Raw genomic sequence first — 25094 nt, forward strand, 5'->3', positions numbered from 1 at the left:
AGTAGAGACAGGGTTTCACCATGTAGCCTGGGCTGGTCTAGAACTCCTGGACTCAAGTGATTCACCCGCCTTGACCTCCCAAAGTGCTGGAATTACAGGCGTGAGCCACCATGCCCGGCTGAGTTTCTGCTCTTAAAAGAAACAGTGGGGAAAAAAAGAGAAGACATATTCTCATTTCAAAGCAATTTACGTTAGTAATAACTGAGCAAAATGATAGAATTTTTTAGTTGTGTGTTTTCAGAAGTAATGTCAAATTTACTTCAGATAATTTAAAAGGTTTTTTGCATATTAAATGGTTAATAAAGTGGTGTTATTATACTAAAGAAAAAATGCAAAACCTTTTTTTTTTTACAGAATAGTATAAATGTTTATTTTCTGTATGATTTACTTTGCTGTCCTGTTTTTACAATATAGAAAAGTGTATTCTTTGAATAGCTCTAGTAAATATAAATTTAATCTTTCTACTTTGGGATGTAAATAGAGCTAAAAAATTATATACCCAACCCTCCCCAAATAGTCTTTTAAAATCATTGAATTAATGTGGCTGTTCATCTTGTTCAGCAATTTGATGCAAATGCCTGAATACAAAAAGTTATTTAGTAAGTACTACACAGGAAGGAAAAGGCTTAATATTTTAGATAGATTTTTGAAAATCAGAAAAACTAGTAGCATTTGATTGCACCTTGAAATTTTTTTACAAGCAAAACATTCGTAAGCAATGCCATCATACATAATCTACAATTGTAATCAAAATTTCACAAACATTTTCTGCACACTGTATATATAAATACACATCACAAAGGTGCAATTAGAATTAACACAGAGTATGTACAAAATGAACAAAGTTTAAGTTTAGACCAAAAACTTATTGCAATCTTTTGAAAAATAACTTGATTATTATTTTACCCTCTTACACTAATTTACATTTATACAAATTTTAATTAAACATACTAGATTGAGGTGCTAAGAATGTTTGAACTATCTACATTTAAAGTTACTGCACTATGATTTTATAAATCCAAATTTAAAAGGAAGATACTTTAGTGAATAACGGAATCCTCTTTTGGATTACTTAATTTCTATTGCCTGTATCTTGCGTGTTCATATGAACATATATACACACTTAATACATACAACTATAGAGTCCTTGTAGGAAATGAAATAATCATATACTAATTACTGATGATTAAGGTACCTAACAAAATGCCTGAATTCCAACATGGTTTTTTCTTGTCGTAAAATCAAGAGTCCTGTCACAACAGGCTCTTAAATTCATAGAGTTTTTGAATACTGAAAATGATTTAGGTTATTTTAGTAATTATAGGAAAACAGACCTTCCAAATCACTGGCTGAAAATAATGCCATATTAAACTTCCCTTATAAAAAGAAATCCCACCACAATTTTGAAAATTTTGTTAGGAGGCCCATTTCTGTAAATCAAGTAAGAGTTGCCATTTGGTTTGAAACCTCTTAGTTCAAAAGTCTATAAAAAGGGCCGGACACGGCGGCTTATGCCTGTAATCCCAGCACTTTGGGAGGCCGAGGCGGGCAAATCACGAGGTCAGGAGATCGAGACCATCCTGGCTAACACGGTGAAACCCCGTCTCTACTAAAAATACAAAAAATGAGCCGGGCATGGTGGCATGCACCTGTAGTCCCAGCAACACGGGAGGCTGAGGCAGGAGAATCGCTTGAACCTGGGAGGCAGAGGCGTTGCAGTGAGCTGAGATCTCACCATTGCACTCCAGCCTGGGCTACACAGCGAGACTCCGTCTCAAAAAAAAAAAAAAAAGTCTGTAAAAATAATTGATTGTATAGATGAAAACTTCTCTAAATTCATCTTTTGCAGCTTCCCTATTCTTTGTTTCTCCACCCATGCCAAATTTTATACTTGATTACTATGTGAGGTTCTATATTATCACTACATAATGTTTACTTCCATTTATATCCACCTATCATTTTAATAGTACCCAGTAATCACTTTGACAATTTATTACTTCAAATACATACCGCCTCTTTGAAAGAAAATGGAGACAGCCCAGAGCATCTGTTAGCCTTTCCTTATTATAGAAACACATTGCCCATCCTCTGAGAATTATTTACTGTCCTTTAATATTTTATATGTTTTTTTAAATAACTTTAAAAAATTTTTAGTGTGCCTGGGGATTGTTTCCCCTTCTGACATTCCCAAAGTGACAACAGGATATTATTCCAGAATCTGCCCTGAAAGGCTGCTTTTTCTTTAAAAGATAGTCCTTTTCTAAATACAAAATGTCATTTGAATGTGTTTCATAAGAATTTGTTTATGTAACATTCTGTCTGCAGATATTCTAGATCAAGTCCCAAAGAATGGGTGCTAACCACTGCTGCTTTGGCTTTTCTATTAACAAAGTCATACAACACCATACATTATAAATTATACGAATTTATAAACATTTTTTGTCAAAGGTATCAGAGAGAGAACATCTAATTCTTAAGAAACTCAAGCAGATTAAAAAATCTATATAATAAAGAAAAAGTCAATTTAGAAGGGGCATAAGCAGATTTAACTAAGATTTAAAATGTACTAATTTCCTCATTTAAAATTTCTTCTCCTTCAGTATTATAATTTCAGGTCTTTTAAAACAAGGACTGAATTAAAATACAGTAATTGTTTTTCTTCCAGAAAATCAAGTGTCCCTGCACCTTAAATTTTCTGTACAGTTCCATTTATCAGTCTTTTTTGCAAGAGTTAGCAATTCATGGCACAAGGGTCACTTTTTGCCTTTCCTGCAGAGTTGATGACACTCATCAAACATCGTCCGAATTCCTCAAGTATCATCCGTTCCGCTGCTGCCTTTGATTTTCCCTTCTTGTCTGCCTGCTCTGCCTGGGCAAGGAGGCAATTACATGTGGCTTCAGCTACTTCCTTAGTTACAAATGTAAATGGCAATCTGAAATGATTTTTGAAAGAGAAAGATGATGGTGGTGTTAAATAACAACAAAAGATAACATTCTTTCATCTGGAAATCTCTACTGACCCTTTCACAATTCACCAGCAGGATGAGCATCACAATTTACACAGTGAGCACAAGCACATCCTAAAAAGGGCTTTAAAAAGTTAAATTTGGTTTTATTCACATATTGTAAGAATATTGTTCAGGAAATTTAACATAAAACATGTTACTTATTACCTAGGCAAGGTTATGTGGTTAACTAAAAGATAATAGTCTACACAAAGACTAGAATTTCTTTAACTAAAATCCTCCTAAATCATGAATGTATGCTCCGTAAGTTCAATTTTTATTTACTGCTGTTGCTCCAGTGCCCAGAATAGTGCATGACATAGAGACGCTACATGAATAGTTGCTGAATGAATGAATAATACTGGGAATTGACAGCACTATCTCTTGGGCAAAATGAAAAATAAAGCACTTTACCATAGTCACTGATACTGTTTGTAGAAAACATTCCAAAATTCTGCATCGTTCTAGCACAACAAAACAAAATGGCGAAACCAAATGTTGTTCTGTACACAGAGTTGCATTCATAAAGACCTGAGCTATTGAGTATTAAATTGGAGCAACCCATCGTGAGGCTTGCTATATTTGCAGCCAACTCAAGTCTTAAAGCCTGTGACAGATTAAGTCAAGCAACATAATCTAAACCACTAACTCAACAACCTGTGAGTAAGCGGTCACTAACAGAAGTATACTAAATAATGAAGTCTGAAATTAAAGCTCACTATGGCAAGAGAGGGTAATTGAGAATTCAGGCTGCCATGCAGCTGTATAGGAATCTTTAACATACAAACAAGCACTTTAAACTAGAAAATATTAATTTAAGGTTTTGGTCACTTGAAACAAGCTTGTTAACATGCTAGCATAACTTTTTTAATACAAGTTTTTAATATGTAATTTTGATTATAATTATAATTTTATAATTTTGTTTTCATATCGTTAACATCTTCCCAATTTTAAAAATTATAAATATTTTACTGTAGCAGTATCTTTAATCTCCATGTGGAGATTAGATTCAATACTCTAAAGACCAGAAAGAATCCCAGGTTATAAGTCTCATTAAGGTGCCTGACCACTTCCACTTTATTCAGTCAAAAACCATTTGCTGTTTATATTCCAGTCAAGAGTTCTTTAGAACTAATATCTTAAGGCCAGGCACAGTAGCTCATGCCTGTAATCCCAGCACTTTCGGAGGCTGAGATGGGCAGATCACCTGAGGTCAGGCATTCAAGACCAGGCTGGCCAACATAGTGAGACCTCATCTCTACTAAAAATACATAAATTTAGCTGGGCGTGGTGGTGTATGCCTGTAATCCCAGCTACTTAGGAGGCTGAGGCAGGAGAATTGCTTAAACCCAGGAGGCGGAGATTGCAGTGAGCTGAGATCATGACACTGCACACCAGCCTGGGCAACAGAGTGAGACGTTATCTCAAAAAGAAAACAAAAAACCAAAACTAATATCTTAAATGTTTTGTACAAAAAAGCCTTATTTTTATAAGCACTGGATCTCATTTTCAGTTTAGGCATTTTATTTTTGAGACGGAGTTTGCTCTTGTTGCTCAAGCTGGAGTGCAACTGCATGATCTCGGCTCACTGCAACCTCTGCCTCCCAGGCTCAAGCGATTCTCCTGCATCAGCCTCCCAAGTAGCTGGGATTACAGGCGCACACCACCATGCCCGGCTAATTTTTTGTATTTTTAGTAGAGATGGGGTTTCACCATGTTGGCCAGGCTAGTCTCAAACTCCTGACCTCAGGTGATCCGCCCACCTTGGCCTCCCAAAGTGCTGGGATTATAGGCGTGAGCCACTGTGCCTGGCCTACTTAGGCATTTTAAATAATATGCCATTTGCAAGACTCATTCCATTTAATAATTCCTCAGATTAACCTCTAACAAACTTTCTAATACCAGTGCAGTCCAGTCCAAATCACAAACTATGTTTTATCAGGTCTTGACAAACACTGGAGATATTATAGACATGCCTTATTCCTCACAGCCACCTGGTATAGGCTATTTTAAGGATAAGAAAACTGAGGCTCAAAGAGATTCACAAACTACTAAGTAGCACAGATAGTATAAACTCAAGTCTACCTGACTTTAGAGGTCAAGCTTTTCTACTCCAGAGCTCAGCAGATGAAAGAGATAACAATACGGAGCTGCACTATTACAGTGTGATGGGTGGTCCAATAGGATGGGGAAAGTGCTCCAAGAAATGGAAAAGGCAAGAGAAGGTAAGAAAATGCAAAAACATAATTACACGTTCAGCGAGACATATGAACATCTGGTTTTCTTTGGGGTTCCTCAAATTACATAATTACCTCATCTTAGTAGACAGAAATTAAGCACAGTGGACTAAATCATTACTGTGCATTTTAGAACTGCACAATAATCTGACAGTGGTTTCTGTTACCTTTAAATTCCTTTACAAGTAACTAAAGATGGAAAGAAAACACAAAAATCAGGTTTGCAACAACCAAAAATATAAACTCAACTTTGCCCCCTGAAAAGAAACTTTACCAAAAGTGAGTATTTGGGAAATACTATAAAAAGATTAAAATACTGACTTACTTTCCGCCTCCACTATTTAAAGCTGGTGTTGGCCTAGTAAGCAAGTCTGAAATTTGAGAGGATAACTTCGTCTTGGCTGCTGTTTGTTGCTGTACCCTTACTTCAGCTGCATCTGCCAAATGCATCAATGTCTTCCTTTCCGGGCTTTCTTCAAAATTCTTACAGCCAATACATTTGCATATTGAGGAACACATTATTTTTGCCTAAAAGATTTACATAAGAAAAGTTTCCAAATCAAAACCAAAATACATTACTATAAGTAGATGCCACAATCAAATCAACAGCTAATAGCATTACCTGGTCAACTGATAATAAGATTAGATGGAAGTATCTCTGGCTGACAAACAGTAACTACACATGTGGCTAGCTAGGTTAGGTATTCTTAAGTCTGACAGTGGCTGTACAACGTTTGTGGCTGTGTCCTTCCATGTCAGTTTTCCCCCACTATGAATATAGATTTTCTTCAGATATGAGTTACACGTTTTTCATAAACATGAATATCCTAAAATATCAAAAATAAAGGTCATCCAGAATCCAGCCACCTCAATCAAATAATCATTAACATATAGATGACCTCCCATTTATGCATATGTATACAATTTCACATTAAAGGGATTTCATAGATGCCATTTTTATTATTCTATTATGCTATTTTTAATCTGAAGAGGGAGTTCGGGAGGGACTTCAGATTCCCCAAACCCTTCAATAACCCATATGAAACTAGTGTGTATTTTACATTTCATATAAATATATATTTTCATGTAAAAATATGTCAAATGTAAGTATATATAAAATCCTAGACCTTATGTATATACAAATATAGAACTTTCATTTTTTAGTTTTTCAAAATCATATTATCTGCTTTTCTGCATCTTGCTTTTCTTACAACTCATGGAATCCCTCCAAAGTCATCTGGCATAGCTTGAATTCATTCTATTTAACAGCTAGGTGTAAATCCCTGGTATGATGTGTCAATTTTATTGGGCATTCATTTCCCTATTGATGGGTGTTTATTTTTGTTTCCAGTTCTTGGGTACCACAAATGATGCATAAAAAGACTTTTTTGTTATACATTATGCCTTTTTATTTCTCTGAGTTAGATTTCTAGAATTGGGCTCACTGGTTAACAGGTCTGTGTATTTTAATTTTTTTTTTTTTTTTTTGAGACGGAGTCTCGCTCTGTCTCCCAGGCTGGAGTGCAGTGGCGCGATCTCAGCTCACTGCAAGCTCCGCCTCCCAGGTTCACGCCATTCTCTTGCCTCAGCCTCCCGAGCAGCTGGGACTACAGGCACCCGCCACCACGCCCGGCTAATTTTTTTTGTATTTTTAGTAGAGACGGGGTTTCACCGTGTTAGCCAGGATGGTCCCGACCTCCTGACCTCGTGATTCACCCGCCTCGGCCTCCCAAAGTGCTGGGATTACAGACGTGAGCCACCGCGCCTGGCCTGTGTATTTGAATTTTAAGAGATGTAGCCAGATTGTTTTTTCAAAAGGCTGTAATACCTCACATCTCATCAGCAATGTGTAAAGGAAGGCTTTCCCAGATTCCCTCCAACAATGAATATTATAATTCCTTTTAACATTTTATGCCAGGCGCGGTGGCTCACGCCTGAAATCCCAGCACTTTGGGAGGCCGAGGTGGGAGGATCACCTGAGGTCGGGAGTTCAAGACCAGCCTGACCAACATGGAGAAACCCCGTCTCTCTTTAAAAAAAAAAAAAAAAAAAAAAAAATTAGCCAGGCATGGTGGCACATGCCTGTAATCTCAGCTACTCAGGAGGCTGAGGCAGGAGAATCGCTTGAACCCGGGAGGCAGAGGTTGCAGTGAGCCGCGATCACGCCATTGCACTCCAGCCTAGGCAATAAGAATGAAATTCCATCTCAAAAAAATATATATATATATAATCTGATGGTGGGGATGATAAAGTGAGATTTCACTGTTCTTTAATGTATATTTCCCTGATTTCTAACGAATTTGAGTATGTTTTTGTTAGCTGCGTTTTCTTCAATGAACCCATGTCTATATAAATAAATAAAACTGTCCTTTCTCTCTATAGCACCTAGCAACATAAACGGGCTGCATTATAAACACATTTACTCTGCTCCTTTCTTATAAGACACCAATAAATTCCACTTACCAAAGGAAAAAATGGATATAAGTTTGTGTTAACTGGGTTACTGTGAGCCTGAATGGGAATCTAACTAAAGCAATACTTAATAAGCATCCAGTGATGACGAGAGAAAATTCCTGACCTCAGAGTGGGGAAAACATACCAATAATGGTAATTTAGATTTTTTATATATATATATATGTATTTGTTTTTTAAAAATTATATTTTAAGAACCATAGGAAAGACATTAATAGTGTCTAACCGGAGCTCAGATGGAGAAATTACAATGACATTTAGCTTGGCGAATTTAACTTCCCCTGTACCAAAAAAAAAAAATGTGGAGGGGAGGAAAATGGTCACAAGAAAAGACACAGCCATGAAATAAGGTGGGTAGCCATTCATCCAATCAACAAGCCTATAGGCATTGAAAGGACACATGAATGTGTTGTCCAGATGCAAACCAACAGGATTAAAAAGACAATTCAGCTGAAGAACAAGATGTCAAAAGAACAGTTCAACACAAAATGTCAGATATGCCCACAGCTAATTTACAGCCAACTAGCCGCTGCTATTCATAGTTTAGTATATTCTAAGTTTCTCCATTTTTTGGTACATAACTTTTGGAATGATAAATTTGTTACTAGACAGTGTATCTGTCCTGACAAAGTTTCATTAGAATAGGTAGGGCAGGGCTGTCTCTTCTAACACTTTTAAACCAGTCCAGTACCTTTTCTACTTCTATTAATTCACAGGTTGTTAACCAGTTCAATTAAATGGTTAGTTACTATATGTCTGAATTTCATATGCCCAGCATGTGTTGATTTTTCAATGCCATATACATGAAAGGGTCGCTTTGCCCTTCTGATCCGACTTTACATAAATTTCCATGTTCTGAAAAGAAGTGTTAATTTTTACATATTCATGACAATTTTTGTATGATATGGCTTCTAAACGCAAGCTGGCTATTTCATCAGGTATTCAAAAGAAGAAAGACTAAAAAAGATTCCAACACTGGATGAAAACTGGCTTGTTGGATTTGGAGATGTTAAGACAGTTTAAAAAATCAACTTGCGACGGTGGCTCATGCCTGTAATCCCAACATTTTGGGAGGCTGATGGGTGGGCGGATCACTTGAGTTTGAGAGCAACTGGGCCAACGTGGTGAAACCCTGTCTCTACTAAAAACAAAAAATACAAAAATTACCTGGGCATGGTGGCAGGTGCCTGTAATCCCACCTACTTGGGAAGCTGAGGCAGGAGAATCGCTTGAACCCAGGAGACGGATATTACAGTGAGCCAAGATCGCACCACTGCACTCCAGCCTGGGCGACAGGGCGAGACTCCGTCTCAAAAACAAAATAACAACAACAACAAAAAACTTGTCTCTTTATGCAATTTTCATTCATATCATCTGCAGAACTCACAAGATGTTACTCTCCTATTCCCTATTCTACTTTACTTCCTGAGAGGAGTATTTGACTTTGTAAATAAGTAGATTAGGAAAGAATTCATTACACAGAGAATGCAATACACAAAATCTTTCATGTGACACATGCTGTATGGGAGAGGGCACTGAACTGGAGGACATGCTCCTGTGGCAGGGCAAACCTTCAGCAAGTGCAAAGCTAGGCTTTCTGCCAATAAATAAATAAACTAATTAATTAATTAATTCTCTGAGAATAAGAAAGAATGAAAATATATGAGAATATGAGAAGAGCCAAGAACAGGAATAACTCAACCACCCAAAAGACTGTCAGTAAAGAGTTTCAGGCATACCAAGAAACCAATTATGGTAATCTAGGGTTAATCTCAATCACTAGATTGTTACACATAAGCTTCTAAAATAAAACTATATAGTACTGTGTCTAAAGCAAGAAGGGGAAGATTTATATGGCATTTGTCAGAGCAGTTTCAACTACATCTTCCAGAGAAGACGCCTGACCCATAAGTAAAAATAACCAGCTCAGTGGAACAACAAAACAGTGAAAATGGAGACAATTGCCTACCGTGACCAGTAACCTCATCCAGCAGAATGCCAGATCCCCTTTCCTATTTTTATGCTCACAAAGCAAACTTAACATACTTTGGTTTTCCACAGAGCAGTGTGCTCTTTGAGTGGGCATAACCAGCATTTTGGTCAAGATAATCCTTTAATTTCCAGACTGTACCTTGGGATGCAGGCTATTTTGTATCCATATATATATATATTTATATATTTGAGACAGAGTCTTGCTCTGTTGCCCAAGCTGGAGTGCAGTGCCATGATCTTGGCTCACTGCAATCTCCACCTCCTGGGTTCAAGCGATTCTCGTGCCTCAGCCTCCCGAGTAGCTGGGATTACAGGCACCCGCCACCATGCCCGGCTAATTTTTGTATTTTAGTACAGACAGGGTTTCACCATGTTGACCAGGCAGGTCTCGAACTCCTGACCTCAAGTGATCTGCCCGCCTCTGCCTCCCAAAGTGCTGCGATTACAGGTGTGAGCCACCGCACCCGGCCATATATTTCTAAGAAGCCTGTGAAGAACAGTAAGTAGAACTGCACCTCAGGCGAGAATCACTGCTGGAGAGTTTCCAATCCACTTTGATATTATTTTTATTGAAAATCAATATATTGGTGTTCTGATCTGCATACTTCTGAGCATAATGACCAAGAAGTTATGGTAAATCACCCAGTAAGACCCCAAGCTGTAATAATAAACCCAAGGTATTCCTCCGAAGCCCTGCTACAGAGGCTCGAAGGCCTTCCTCAAACAAGGGCCTTCGCACCAACTGTGCATATTTTCAAATTGCAATAGCAAGGTGATTTCCCAATTTTCAAGTAAATTTTTGTAGTATGTCCTTTCTAAAACTGTTTTTAAAAGATATTATTTTCCGCGCCCAGCATCTCACCTCATAGCATTCACAGTAGTTTTTAAGACATCCTGATCGTTTGCAATTACACCCTTTGCTATGACGTCGATCAGATTCTCCCTCCTTTCCTTTCCCTATCTTAGGCTTAAAGGCTTCTGGATTTCTGTCAAGGCATGCCTAGCAAAACAGATCAAATATCAGTTAGAGTTAAATCACAGTAGATGAAATTTAAACACTGCAAAAGGAATTGATAACGTTTCTTTGCAAGACAATTGAGTTTTATAAAACTGATGAAACTGGATATTTCTGTCAGTTAAATGAAATAAAAAATAATCACCTTTATTGCTTTTTGCCTTTCATTTTCATGTTCCAAATTGTTGTAACAATTAGTACAATTGCAGTTGTTGCAAAATTCACCATTTGCAAAGCAATCACAATACCTGAAAGGTAAAAGTCAGTATAAGGTAAAAAGTCATTATTAAGGAAAACTAATTATCTGATTATGCATACATTGTATATATATTGTACACGTACTACATATGTGGTAAAGCATCTCAGAAATCTACTCAGCTACCCAGTTAAAGAGTTAACAACACATATTGTCAACCACATACTAAGGCTCAAAGTTTAAATCACCAAGTCCTAGAAATGTGGCCTAAAAACTTAGTCCAACCAATAACAGCTGTCACACAAGAGCTGTCACACATATAAATTATATAAATTATATGTCACACATATAATTTTATGTGCCCCCAAAGTAAGGCATTTCAAAATTCTGAAAAAGGAAAAACACTGGCAATATTCTAATAGTTGAACTGGCTCATCTGAGTTATAGTAGTAGTACTTTGGATTCTATGCCCCAATAAGACCAATGCTTTTCATTTAACTATTTCATGTCAAGTCTTTTTAATGCTAATAAGCAAATTAACCATTCAGTGACTTTTAAAACTACCTAGAGTATCATCACTTCACTTAAGAGACCAAATACAAAAGTCATAAATAAGATCAAACATTATTATTAAGGGCAGAAGCTATGTCTGTCTCATGCTGCTATGTCCCTAACCCCTACTCCAGTGATTCATGTACGGTAAGGACTCTAAATATTTCTTTCTAGATGAATGAAATAATATTTTTACACTGCCATATATGTTCAAACATTCATTTGTATGTTTATTTAAATTACTTAGACTTATGAGCTTTGGTCTGCTAAAAATTTTTAGTTAACTCCATTTACTTTTAAGTGCATTTCTAATTACATTAAATGAGCAAACAGTTGCAAAAACACTTACAATTTCAAACACAGTGATTTTGTACAATTACAGGGCTTTCGGGGCCGACTGGCCGACTCTGATGGGATTATGCTGTACAGATAGAAAAAAAGATATACATTTAATCAATAGTAACTAAAATTAATTTAGTTGCTACAACTAATTTAAAATTTAAAAAATTAGACCTAAAACTAATTTAAAATTAGAGAAGTCTCCAATCTATAAATCCCTCCAGAAATAAAGCTTTAACCAATGTTAAATGTGTCCATCTAAAATAAAAAGTTTGCTACGTTGTTCTATTTACATTAGGTTCAAAGGCAAGTTGTAACATGAAAAGAGGTAGAGACAAGTATGGAATAATTTTTTTAAAAGAAGTTATCAATAGCTGCTAAAGAACACTCCACAAACACTGTCCCTTCTAAGAAAACAAAAGTTGAGATTGCCTCAAAACTCTTGGGATTCAATTATAAAAAGCAGTGAGGAAAAGGAGTGTGTGGAGGAGGAAATGGAAGTGGGATGTGGACTGATTCTGGGTAATTAAGCACGGCTTGTAAGCTGATATTGCAAAAGCCAGTAATTAATAGATAAACAAATAAACATCAACAAAAAACGAGGACCTAACATAATTTTAAAAATAGTTGGGCAGGTGCAGTGGCTTAAGCCTGGAATCCCAGCACTTTGGGAGACTGAGCCAGGAGGATCACTTGAGCCCAGGAGGTGGAGATTAGCCTGGGCAATATAATGAGACCGCATCTCTACAAAAAAATTTAAAAATTAGGAGAGCATGGTAGCATGTGCATAGAGTTCCAGCTACTCAGGAGGCTGAGGCAGGAGGATTGCTTGAGCCTGGGAGGTTGCAGTGAGCTGAGATCACAGCACTGCACTCCAGCCTGGGCAACAGAGCAAGACCTTGTCTTGAAAAATAAAGATAAAAAATAGTTAGCATCATCATTTTGGAAACATACTCAGAATGAAAGAGAATAATAAAACTAGTGTAGCAAAATTGGTGAATCTGAAGAGAGTATTTGGGAATTGACTATTTCTGTAATTTTTCTGTTTGAAATATTTCAACAAGTATTTTAGAGGCATGCTCACATGGCTTTAAGAGGAAAAAAATCAAAGACGATGTAGTTTGGAATATATATATTTACTGTTGCATTTAAGCTGATCTAACAACTTATGTACCTATTTTCAAAATACTCACCCATTGAATGGAAGCCGTGCCTGGGTCTGGATACCAGATGTTCCAGTAAAGGTAGAGTTGCTTGCTATTGATACATATGAAGACTGCTGTAGCTACATGTAAAGAAAATTAATTTTAGATCATATTTCCAAAAATGGACAATACTGTCAGGTATGATGATCAGTAAGAAATACAAATTCATCCATTAAGATAAGAAAAACACAATGGAGAATTTCACACAAACACATACTTCACAGAGCTCTTTTAAAGACTCAAACCAATACTATAGGTGAAAATAATGTGAACATTTTACAGTACTACATAGTACAAATATAAAGAAAGTATTTCACAGAAGAGTTAAGTATGTCGGAATGATAGGAAATGCTAGATGAATGCTCTCAAAGTACTGTAATAACTTGTTTGGGCTAGAAAAATGCAATGTGCCTACTTACAAATAAAATATGTACTATACTGATCATTTATCACACTACAAATTACAGAGAATGAGAAGTTACATGCACAATAGTTGAGTTTCTATTTTATACCAACTTCTAAACATTAGAAATGCTTATGACAAAAATACTGAACATTATTCTTTTTATCAATAGCCACATAACATGTTCCAAAGTGTATTTCATTAAAAAGTACACGTGTGGGTTTGTTTCCCCGTCTTTCATTCTAAAGATGACCGGTAAGAGTAGATAGATCGCTGAAGATATGTCACCTGGAAATGCATCTCACAGTTTATTTTCCAATAAATAAACTTGGGCTTATTTTCTAAGTCAGTGGCATCAAATTTATGTGTGAGGAAGAGCTTTGTAACAGCCACAGTCTTTTCTAAATTCATTTGGACTCTGCTGATTTTAACTTCAGTCTATTTTCTATCATATCGCCACAGGCTTGCGCTCCTGCCAAGCTGCTCTCAGCTCCAAATTGTCTGACTTGTATATCTGACCTGTGTTATATATTTCTAAATGCTAAAGGTACATAGAAATAAACTTAAAGGTTTGGGTTAACATTTTAAGATTTTGGAAAGTGCCACTTCAATACTGAGTTAGATGTGTTTGAGTAGCTTCTGTGATAGCACTAGACATCTTGGACCCCATTATCACTTTTGCAATACAATGACTTCATTTTTTCCACATACCTGAGTAACATACTGAGCTGGAAGCACTGCATAACCCACATTCCCTGTTCCTGGAGCTGGTGCCAGGACAGTGCCTGGTGGCAGGTTAGTGAGGTTGGGCTGGATCTGTGGCAGTGGTGTGGCAGGCATGATAAGCCGTTGCTGTGGCTGGCTAGTAGTTACTATTTGTGAAGTTGGATTGATTGGTTTTGGAACAACCTAAAAAGAAGGGACATATATCAATGACCACAAAATAAATTTTACAGCTGTTCAATTCAGTATAAATCTCTTGCACCTAAATCTTAACTTTCTATTTAAAAAGTAAATCGTCTATTTGGGAAAGACTGAGAAAGAAGTTATGTGATACTTACTTGTTTGACAGCCTGAGCTGAGACAATTGGAACTGACATCCGCACTGGGGTTGTATTAACAACCACTGGCTTTGCTTTTTAAAAAACAAAAGAAGGATGAACAAGTTATTTACAGAAAATAGTATTTAAAACACTTAAGAATACTTAGCTCTCCCAAGTTATTCTCATAAAAGAGCTTAAAGAATTCCATTTGATTCCTAATTTGAGCAATCTTTAATCAGGATAGTTACCTTTCAAAATTGCTTACCCCATCTACCAGAGAACTTATATCTAAGGTGGCTACAGTCTATCCACTTTGTGAGGGAATATTTGTAGGTTCAAGACATTCAAATGAAAATACTTCAATCTGTATTCAGATGATTTATACATTCAGTACTAAATCCAGTCAAATGAAATGTATAAATAAAAGAACTGTCATTCATAAGCTTGAGTAACAACAGCACTCTATACTACTATTTCTCATTGCTCTTTCTATTCAAACCAGAGAATATATCATTCTTGGGTTTTTGTTTTTTTTTGAGACGGAGACTCACTCTGTCTGTCACCCAGGCTGGAGTGTAGTGGTGCAATCTCAGCTCACTGCAACCTCCGCCTCCCAGGTTCAAGCGATTCTTGTGCCTCAGCCTCCCAAGTACCCGAAGTTACAGGTGTGTGCCACCATGCCCAGCTAATTTTTGTATTTTTAGTAGACATTGGGTTCTGCCATGTTGGCCAGGCTGGTCTCGAACTCCCAACCTCAGGTGATCCACCCGCCTTGGCCACCCAAAGTGCTGGGATTATAGGCGTAAGCCACTGTGCCCAGCCAGTGTAATTCAATATTTACAGAATACATACTAAAAGGCAGCACAGCAAAAAGGATAAGAACATGGACTCTAAAGTCATAAGACCCAGGGCATTTAAATCCCAGTTCTGCCATTTTCTAACCGCTTAAGCTCTCTTTGCCTGTATCCTCATCTGCAATATGGGGAGTATCTTTACCTTATGGCATATAAGGGTTAAGTATATGTTAATTCATGAAAATTGATCAGAACACTGCCCTACAAATAGTAAATGCTCACTAAATGTTAGCTGCCATCATCGTTGTTACAACTGCTGCTACTATATAAATGGCATTGTAGCCATTGTTTCAGGAAAACTAAAGCACTAGACCTCTGCTGTCAGGGAGATTATATTCTAGTTCAGCAGATTAGGCACGTGTCCAAATAAGATAAATATTATTAAAGAAGATACATGAAGAGCTGTGGGAGTTTAGAGGAAAGAGGATATATATATATATATATATATGTATATCGTTGGCAGAGGATGGAAATATAGAAAAAGCACACGGAGGACACAGTATTGAGATGGGCCCCAATCAATAGGCTGGCCACATGGAGGGCACATAGACTGGAGAAGGGCATTTCACACAGAGACGGAAGCATGAGAAGTGGAAGCTTAATCTTGGGAAGCTACAAAGCATATTTACAAATGTTGGTGAACAAACCAGTCTGGCTAATACCTGGGATTAACGCAGACAAATACAGGCAAAAAGGCAGATTGCAGACATTTATGGAGGACCTTGAATGTTAGAGTAGGACTCTATATTTAATCTGTATTTTTAATTCAGTATGCAATGAGAAGTTTCTAGGGATTTTTAAATACAGAAATTATATTGAAATAAAAGAAAAATTAATTGTATTTGGCAGCAGTGCATAAAACAGAATGGAGTTGCAAGAGACAAGTCAGAAGAGTGCAAAAAAATGAGGGTCTGATCTGGAGTGATCTGGAGTGACAGCAATGGGAATAAAAGAGAGAGAGCAGATGCAAGAGACCTGGTGTAGGTGAAAGGACCATGACTTATCAACCACTGAATGGTAGGAACTGTAGGTATAAGCGAAGAAAATGTAAGTCACTGCAGAGCTTTCAAATGACCAGGAAAATGACAGTTATTAGAACTAAAAACTCAAGGATGAGCTGTTTTAAAGGGAGGATGAAACTTGACATGGAGAAATACTGGGATGAAATTCAGGAAAGACATTGGCACTAGACATATACATTTGGAGCAACAAGAAGTGCAATTTTAAAAACTGCCTACTGCCATTTCCACTGTTAAAAGCAGATTTAAGAAGATAGAAATGACATCTCTTCAGGTTTCACTGATGTAAAAGTAAGGCCTGGAGCCTGGTCTGAAAGAGAGGTTGAGAGAATTCTGAACAAAATGAAAAAGAATAAATTTCCTTAGATAGAAAGCCTACTATGATATCAGCAGTTTTTTTTGTTTTTGCTTTTGGTGGGGACTGGAAGGATGATGGCTAAAGACAAAAAAGCTGAGAGTCCTAGAAGAGAATCTTAGAGTAGGCACTCTGATTTAAAAGGCAGCAGCCCACTGCAGCAAGGTGACAAACTAGGGCAAAGGAGGGAGAGCAGGAGACGTCTAGAGAGAATATATGATTAGTGGTGATGGTTGCACAATTTTGTGAATATACTAAAAACCAGTGAATGGTATGCTTTGAAAGGGTGAACTTTATGGTATACATGAATTACATCTCAGTAAGGTTGTTATACAAAAAGTGTAAGACTCTTTTCCTGTATGAAATACCAGAGCAGTGTGACATCTGATACCCAGTTTGAAGTTGTTCCTGTTCTGTTTCAATTTTCCTCAATTATACTGAACCATTAGCAAGGTTATAATAACCATTGTAGATTGGTCTCAGCAATGCTAGAAGGAATTAAAAGGAGAGCCTGAATTCCTGCATGGGACACAGGAGAGTGGACTCCCTCCACCACCTGCTCCTGGGAGAGATGACAGTCGCTGTTCCATGAGCACAGTGCAGTGATTCTGAAGTGAGAGCAATGACCAGTGGAATCCAAAAACTTCCTGGTGGTCCTGAGAAATAACTGGGAAGGAGAGTGACCTGCCTTTCATCACATTAAATGGGGACTATCCCTGCCTTCTCCTCATACACATGCACAAATGTGCACACACACACACACACACACACACACACCCTCCCTCCCTCCCTCCCTCGCCCGGTAAAGAAAACTTAGAAACTCAAATTTACATAGGTTTGACACTTGCATACTGAGTTTTCACTGAAGCCTGGGGAATGAAGAAAATATAAAACCAAGTGGTCATAAAACAGAATACTATAAAATACCTAGGGAAGGGGATGTTATGTAACTAGGTCAACCATCTGCATTTCTTGTCCTCCTTACCTTAGTGCACATTACTAACTACTACTTCAGTTTTCATAGAAGCTGGCATAATTGTGTAGTTTTTAGTCTTTGGCAGGAACTCTGAACAATCCTTTAGAATAGCCTCCTTCCAAACTTCAGAAACCATACCTGCAAGTGTTTGAGGCTTTTTAACTTCTTAAATTGGTTTCCTCCCTCACCGAGATGATAGGTTGTATTCTGAAAAGGCTAACCACGCACTTTCCTGAGTCCTTCTACTATTCTACCTACCACTGAACCAACGATTAACATGGTGGAGCCTTTGAACATTAGTTCTTGTGCAACTTTCGGGGAAAAAATGTACAAGATAAGCCCCTTTGGCATTTAAGTAAATTCCTCATAAAGAGACATTAATATTTGATGAACTAGAGCAACTATTTAGTGTAACTCTAATAAAAATTGTATTTAACTTGTTATTCCTGTGAAATAATATATATTATATATATCCAGATCTTTTATGGGACAGGAGAGAGAGACAAAAAGAGAAGAATATAGATGGATATAAGGGAAATAACATGGGCATATATGTATGTGGCTGGGTGGGAAGAGGGTATAGAGTGAGGTGAAGAAGGCAAAGAGATATAGTGGAGAACAGAGAGACAGTGTTCAAGGTGAAAAGCAAAAAAGGAAGCAGAAGGGAAGCAGAAGAGTGGTGAAGGACTGCCAGGTGGCAAGGAGAAGAAGAGAAGTAGAGACAGGCAGAAAGACAGACATAAAGCTGGAAAAGAAGGCACCAGTCAATACTGATTTTTTTTTTTTTTTTTTGAGACAGAGTCTCACTCTGTTGCCCAGGCTGGAGTGTAGTGGTGCGATCTCAGCTCACTACAACCTCTGCCTCCCGGGTTCAAGTGATTCTCCTGCCTCAGCCTCCCAAGTAGCTGGGATTACAGGTGTGCACCACCACGCCCAACTAATTATTGTATTTTTTCAGTAGAGACAGGGTTTCACTATGTTGGCAGGGCTGGTCTCAAACTCCCAACCTCAAGTGATCCGCCCACCTTAGCCTCCCAAAGTGCTGGGATTACAGGTGTGCACCACCATGCCCAGCCAATACTCTATTTTGAAATGTCCATCCCATTCCTCCACTCTCCCTGGATCTTCCTTATACTAAAGGCATACTCTTGCTAATGAATAAATTAATGTTAACATTAATTAGGTTTAATCCATTATATGGATTCTCAGCATACTATTATACACATACAAACACACACATAAAATACAACCAATTATATGTAATGACTGCTTTCTATCATCATCATCACACTACCTAAGTAGATTGGACTTATAGCACTTCTCTCAGTACCCTGCTAAGTTTAAGTATTGAAAGAATATAAAATTTGACTCCCTTAGTCAACAATATGGTTTTTTCATTTTTCCCATTAAGATTATGATAATGATTTTATTCCAAAATCTTTTCTAAAAAGAATTAGAAAATATAACTGCTTGCTATGTCTAATTTAATAAGATATATACTAAAATACTGCTTACTGTTTTCTCCCTTCAGTAATTTGAAAGAGAAATAAATAGGTTTTATTCTTCTATAGGTTCCCTCAGGTGAACCACCTATCAGCAACAGGTAGCTCCAAATCTCTCATTTTTTTTTTAATTTTTAATTTTAGACTACTCAAGTATAGCAGTAAGAAGAGGAAAAAGGTAGAACAAGGAGTTCCAACTGTAACTGTGAACAATCAATCAAGCTAATTCACGACCTTCAGACTACCCTCTGATCTCTTTTTTGTTGTGTTTTGTTTTTTTTGAGATGGAGTCTCGCTCTGTCGCCCAGGCTGGAGTGCAGTGGCACAATCTTGGTTCACGGCAACCTCCGCCGCCCAGGTTCAAGCAATTCTCCTGCCTCAGCCTCCTAGGTAGCTGGGATCACAGGCACGCGCCATCACACCCAGCTAATTTTTGTATTTTTAGTAGAGATGGGGTTTCGCCATGTTGGCCAGACTGGTCACGAACTCCTGATCTCAGATGATCCTTGGCCTCCCAAAGTGCTGGGATTACAGGAGTGAGCCACAGCGCCTGATCTACCCTCTGATCTCTTAATAAAAATTAAAGAGTAACCAACTAGTCTTTAATTCTTCTATTTACTTTTGATAAACAATATATCACTTAATTGCCATCAATTGCTTCTTGACATTGTCAGAATATAAAACAAGGAAACACGTAAGCCCTAAACTATAAACTATCCTGATCCTTTCATATCCCTCAATTTTTAGAAAAGTAGCTAAATATGAAAAAGGTCATTTATGTGTCTATGGATGTATATCAGGTGGTAAGAAGGGTTAAACACAAACATAGAAAATAGAAGGACAACAAACAGGAATATCCTTTAGGGAAAATACAACTAAGCAAAATAAAACATTTTAATCACTTTTTTTTTTTGAGATGGAATCTCGCTCTGTCGCCCAGGCTGGTGTGCAGTGGCATGATCTCAGCTCACTGCAACCTCCATCTCCCAGGTTCGAGCAATTCTCCAGTCTCAGCCTCCCAAGTAGCTGGGACTACAGGCGCACACCACCACACCCGGCTAATTTTTGTATTTTTAGTTGAGACAGGGTTTCACCATATTGGTCAGGCTGGTCTTGAACTCCTGACCTCAGGTGATCCACCTGCCTCAGCCTCCCAAAGTGCTGGGATTACAGGTGTGAGCCACTGTGCCTGGCCTTTTAATCACTTTTTTAGTAGCAATTATAGATTCAAAATAAGTAAAAGCTGAAAGTGACATTAAGTTCTTTCTTACTTATACCTTGCCTATTTGTCATTTCAACTGACCCAAACCCTATCAAGGGGCTTTATAGTTTAGCAAATAAAATACATAATATGGTTCCATTTAAATGTATCCCACTGGCATAAATGGCAGGTTTTAAAACCAGCAATAAAATGGCTAACCACGAATTAACAAATAATTACTATTATCTGGTATAATACCACACTGTGTACCAACATCTAGCAGAAAGAATACTACAGTTATGCGCAACTATCATTCTATTTCACTGCCTTCTGCACCAGTTACTGGCTCAAACTCAGTTGAAATGCCACTCTTCATCAGGATTTCAGCAAGAAATGGACAAATGTTCTTTAATCATGTTAAAAGCATGAATTACTGTTTTTAAAAAATGGTTACTAACCTTGCTGAAGAGGCTGAGTGTTTGTACTGGGATTCTGACTAACTGGCTGGGTTGAGCTACTGGCTGATGTGGCAGTAACAAGTCGGACATAATGAAACTTGCTTCCAGGCACTTGAATCTGCTGGACATTGGGAGCAGTTGCCAGAGGAATAATTGTCTTAAACTGTGATGTGCTCACTCCTCCAACAGTGATGGTCTGCACAGTTGATTTCACTGCCTATTAAACAATACAACATGGCTGTCATTAATCTGGGATGTAACTTTCCTACTATTTTTAATTTATAACAATTGCTCAAGTTGTAAAGTATGCTCCTGTATTGCATCAAAAGCTGCTGAAAGGAACAACCTGTTCAAAGAGAAATGAAAAGAATGGTAATAAATACAGAAATAAAACCAAAATTAATGAGTTCTACCTTCCATCTCTAGTAGTTAACTTCCTTGGTAGTCCATTTCAGATGACTTGCTATGAAGAAATTATTACTTAATTTGCAAGTACTTACACAACTTTGTTAATATCAGGTAAAATTTATAAGAAAAGAATTATTTTAAAATTCCCAGAATTAAGCCCCATATTCAATATAGAGAAAAGATGATATAGATGGTTGGCATTATTGCTACCCACCAAAATAACTACAACAAATTTTATATTCCCATGTTCTGTATGTTTTGTATTTTTAGTAGATATAGGGTTTCACCATATTGGTCAGACTGGTCTTGAACTCCTGACCTCAGGTGATCCACCTGCCTCAGCCCCCCAAAGTGCTGCTTTTTCCCAAAAGAAAAGCCTACCTGATACCCTTACTAAGTTTAGTAAATTCTGAAAGGCATAATACTCCCTAGGTATAAAAGTACCCACTAGCATATGGGCAGGAGGCCAAATTCAGTCCAAAATTACCAATTTTGTTTGTCTAGGGAAACTAGTTTTGTATTCCCTGAGTCAAAAAAAAAATTATATATATATATATATATATATATATATATTTTTTTTTTTTTTTTTTTTTTTTTGAAGACAGGGTCTCATTCTGTCACCCAGGCTGGAGTGCAGTAGTGCAATAACGGCTCACTGCAGCCTCGACCTCCTGGGCTCAAGCCATCCTCCTGCCTCAGCCTCCTGAGCAGGTAGGACCACAGGTACCACGCCCAGTTAATTTGTGTGTGTGTGTGTGTGTGTGTGTGTGTGTGTGTGTGTGGTAGAGACAGGGTCTCACTTTGCTGCCCAGGCTGGTCTTGAACTCCTGGGCTCAAGCAATCCTCCTACCTCAGCTTCCCAAAGGGTAGGGATTACAGGTGGGAGCCACAATCATTTTAATTGATTAAAATGATTTAATTATTTTTAAAATTAAAGACTGATATTAATCCTTTTCTTTGGTCCGACAAAAGGCAATGGGAATTCCCCAAAAGCTAAATGAAGCATCTTAGGCAGAGCCGAACACAATAGTCTTTTGAGAAGTCCCTAACTGCTGTTTAACCAATGTACAACACACTGTCATACAATGCAAAGGATCAAAGATTCTCTAACCAGATATATAGTATTATTTTATAAATAATTACATCCTCACCTACTCTATAAAAAGCTCTCATGCTAAAAGACAACTAATGTATGATGGAGGAAATATGTATTCACTATATGGATAATAATTTATGAAACAAGAATTCTAAATACTTTTATCATAAAAGTCCAGGAGAAAACAAAAATAATGCCATTTAGTTCAGAAACATTATAAAAGACATTACTTCCGCATAAAATAATTCACATATTATCATAAGCAAAAACCAGATTCAAAATAAGAGATAACAGCAGCCATACCAGTGAATTAAATGAAAACAGAAAGCATAAGAAAAATGATTAAATGTATAAATATAGAAGCTACTGAAAAATCAAGCAACCTACGAGACAAGTACATACAATGGTGCAAAAGACATAGATAGTCCTTACTATATCCGCTCAAAATGGGGGAAAAACACTAAGTACATTAGGAAACAAGGTGCTTGAAACATAATCGTTACATTTATTGGGTACTTAATATGCATGGAGGACAGTACTAAAAATTCTATAGAAGATTATCTGATCTAACAACCACACTATGAGGTAGTTATGGCATGGCATAGTACAGGGGTTGGTTTAATTAAGTTTGTTTAGTATACATTTTTCTATTGCTCTTCTAAAAGTACATTTGATTGTGTATATTTAAGGTATATCACATGATGTATGGGATACATATAGCCAATATACATAAATGTTAGTATAATGAAGCAAATCAACATATCCATCATCTTGCATAGTTGTCCATTTTGTTTGTTTTTGTGGCAAGGGCAGTTAAAATCTACTTATTTAGCAGGAATCCCAAATACTGTACAATTTTGTTACTTATAGTCCTCACACTGTATATTAGATTTCTACACTTGTTCATCCTACATATTATTTTACATCCTCTCACCTAGTTCCTCTGCTACCCCCACCCAGTAACCAGTTTTATTTTCTATCTCTGTATATTTGACCATTTTTTTCCAGATTCCACATATAAGTGAGATCACACAATATTTTTCTCTCTGTTTCTCTTGGCATAATGCCCACCAGATTCATCCATGTTGTGGCAAATGGCAGGATCTTATTTTTCAAGGTTGAATAATATTTTATTTTATATATATATACTACAGTTTCTTTACTCATTCATCTGTCAACAGGTTGTTTTCATATCCTGGTTATTGTGAATAGTGCTATAATAAACATGGAAGTGCAGATATCCTCAGGAGGTGGTGATCTCATTTCTTCTGAACATATTCCCAGAAGAGGGATTGCTGGGTCATGTGGTAGTTCTACTTTCAATTTCTTTAGAAACCTCCACACTGTTTTCCATAATGGCTGCACCAATCTACATTCCCACAATCAATATACAAGGGTTCCGTTTTCTGCACATCCTCACCAACATTTATTATGTTAACTTTTGATAATAGCCATCCTAATGGGTGTGAAGTGGCATCTCATAGTGGCTCTCATTTTCCATTTCCCTGATGATTAATGATGTTGAATACATTTTCATATGTCTGTTGGCCATTTTTGTACCTTTGCAGAAATGCCTATTCAGGTACTTTGCGTATTTTTTAATTGGGTTGTTTTTCTACTATTAAGCTGTATGAGTTCTTTTGTTGCTGTTGTTGTTGAGATGGAGTTTCACTCGGTCGCCCAAGCTAGAGTGCAGTGGCGCCATCTCCACTCATTGCAACCTCTGTCTCCTGAGTTCATGTGATCCTCCTGCCTCAGCCTCCCAAGTAGCTGGGAATACAGGCACACGCCACCATGGCCAGCTAATTTTTGTATTTTGAATAGAGACGGGGTTTCACCATGTTGGCCAGGCTGGTCTTGAACTCCTGACCCCAAGTGATCGGCCTCCCTCAGCTTCCCAAAGTGCTGGGATTACAGGCATTAGCCACTGCACCCAGCCTGAGTTTTTTATAAATTGTAGATTTTAACCTCTTATCAGATATATGGTTTGCAAATGTTTTTTCCTCAATCCATAGGCTGCCATTTCATTTTATCATTTCCTTTGCTGTGCAGGAGATTTTTTGTTTAATGCAGTCCATTTATTTTTGCTTTTTTTTTTTTTTTTTTTCCAGATGGAGTCTCACTCTGTCACCCAGGCTGGAGTGCAGTGGCATGATCTTGGCTTGCTGCAACCTCTGCCTCCCAGGTTCAAGCGATCTCCTACCTCAGCCTCCCAAGTAGCTGGGATTACAGGAGTGTGCCACCACAACTGGCTAATTTTTATATTTTTAGTAGAGATGAGGTTTCGCCATGTTGGCCAGGCTGGTCTTTAACTTCTGCCCTCAAGTGATCCACCTGCCTCTGCTTCCCAAAGTGCTGGGATTACAGGCGTGAGCCACCATGCCTGGCCTCTATTTTAGCTTTTGTAGCCTGAGCTTTTGGTCTGATATCAAAAAAAACATTTCCAAGACCAATATCTAGGAACCTTTCCTCTATGTTCTCTTCTAGAAGTTTTATAGTTTTAGGTCTTACATTTAGGTCTTTTATTCATTTTGAGTTGATTTTTATATATGGTTCAAAAGCCCAATTTCGGCTGGATGCAGTATCATTTAATCACCAAAACAAGGCTGAAGCACAGTGGTGCAATCTCAGCTCACTGCAACCTCCACTTCCCCAGTTCAAACGATTCTCCCACCTCAGCCTCCCAAGTAGCTGGGATTACAGGCATGTGCCACCACACCCAGCTAATTTGTGTGTTTTTAGTAGAGATGGGGTTTCACCATGTTG

The 25094-nt window shown here is 37.5% G+C and overlaps 1 protein-coding gene across 6 annotated transcripts in view; it reads right to left on the reverse strand.

The window, feature by feature from the left end:
- Nucleotides 1–339: 339 nt before the first annotated feature.
- LIN54 (lin-54 DREAM MuvB core complex component) overlaps nucleotides 340–25094 on the reverse strand; it is an 89006-nt gene continuing 64251 nt past the window's right edge. For all 6 annotated transcript variants that reach the window (XM_055384992.2, XM_004038899.5, XM_019025334.4 and 3 more), the window contains exons 5-13: nucleotides 20825–21041; nucleotides 14478–14551; nucleotides 14128–14325; nucleotides 13002–13093; nucleotides 11819–11890; nucleotides 10867–10969; nucleotides 10569–10706; nucleotides 5568–5770; nucleotides 340–2933 (exon numbers count right to left, since the gene is read on the reverse strand). In XM_055384992.2, the coding sequence (XP_055240967.1) occupies nucleotides 2732–2933; nucleotides 5568–5770; nucleotides 10569–10706; nucleotides 10867–10969; nucleotides 11819–11890; nucleotides 13002–13093; nucleotides 14128–14325; nucleotides 14478–14551; nucleotides 20825–21041 (1299 nt within the window). In that variant the 3' untranslated portion in view covers nucleotides 340–2731. The remainder of the gene's footprint in view (nucleotides 2934–5567; nucleotides 5771–10568; nucleotides 10707–10866; nucleotides 10970–11818; nucleotides 11891–13001; nucleotides 13094–14127; nucleotides 14326–14477; nucleotides 14552–20824; nucleotides 21042–25094) is intronic.

This window comes from Gorilla gorilla, chromosome 3 (genome assembly GCF_029281585.2).
Source record: "Gorilla gorilla gorilla isolate KB3781 chromosome 3, NHGRI_mGorGor1-v2.1_pri, whole genome shotgun sequence".
In the NCBI taxonomy this organism is placed as follows: domain Eukaryota; kingdom Metazoa; phylum Chordata; class Mammalia; order Primates; family Hominidae; genus Gorilla; species Gorilla gorilla.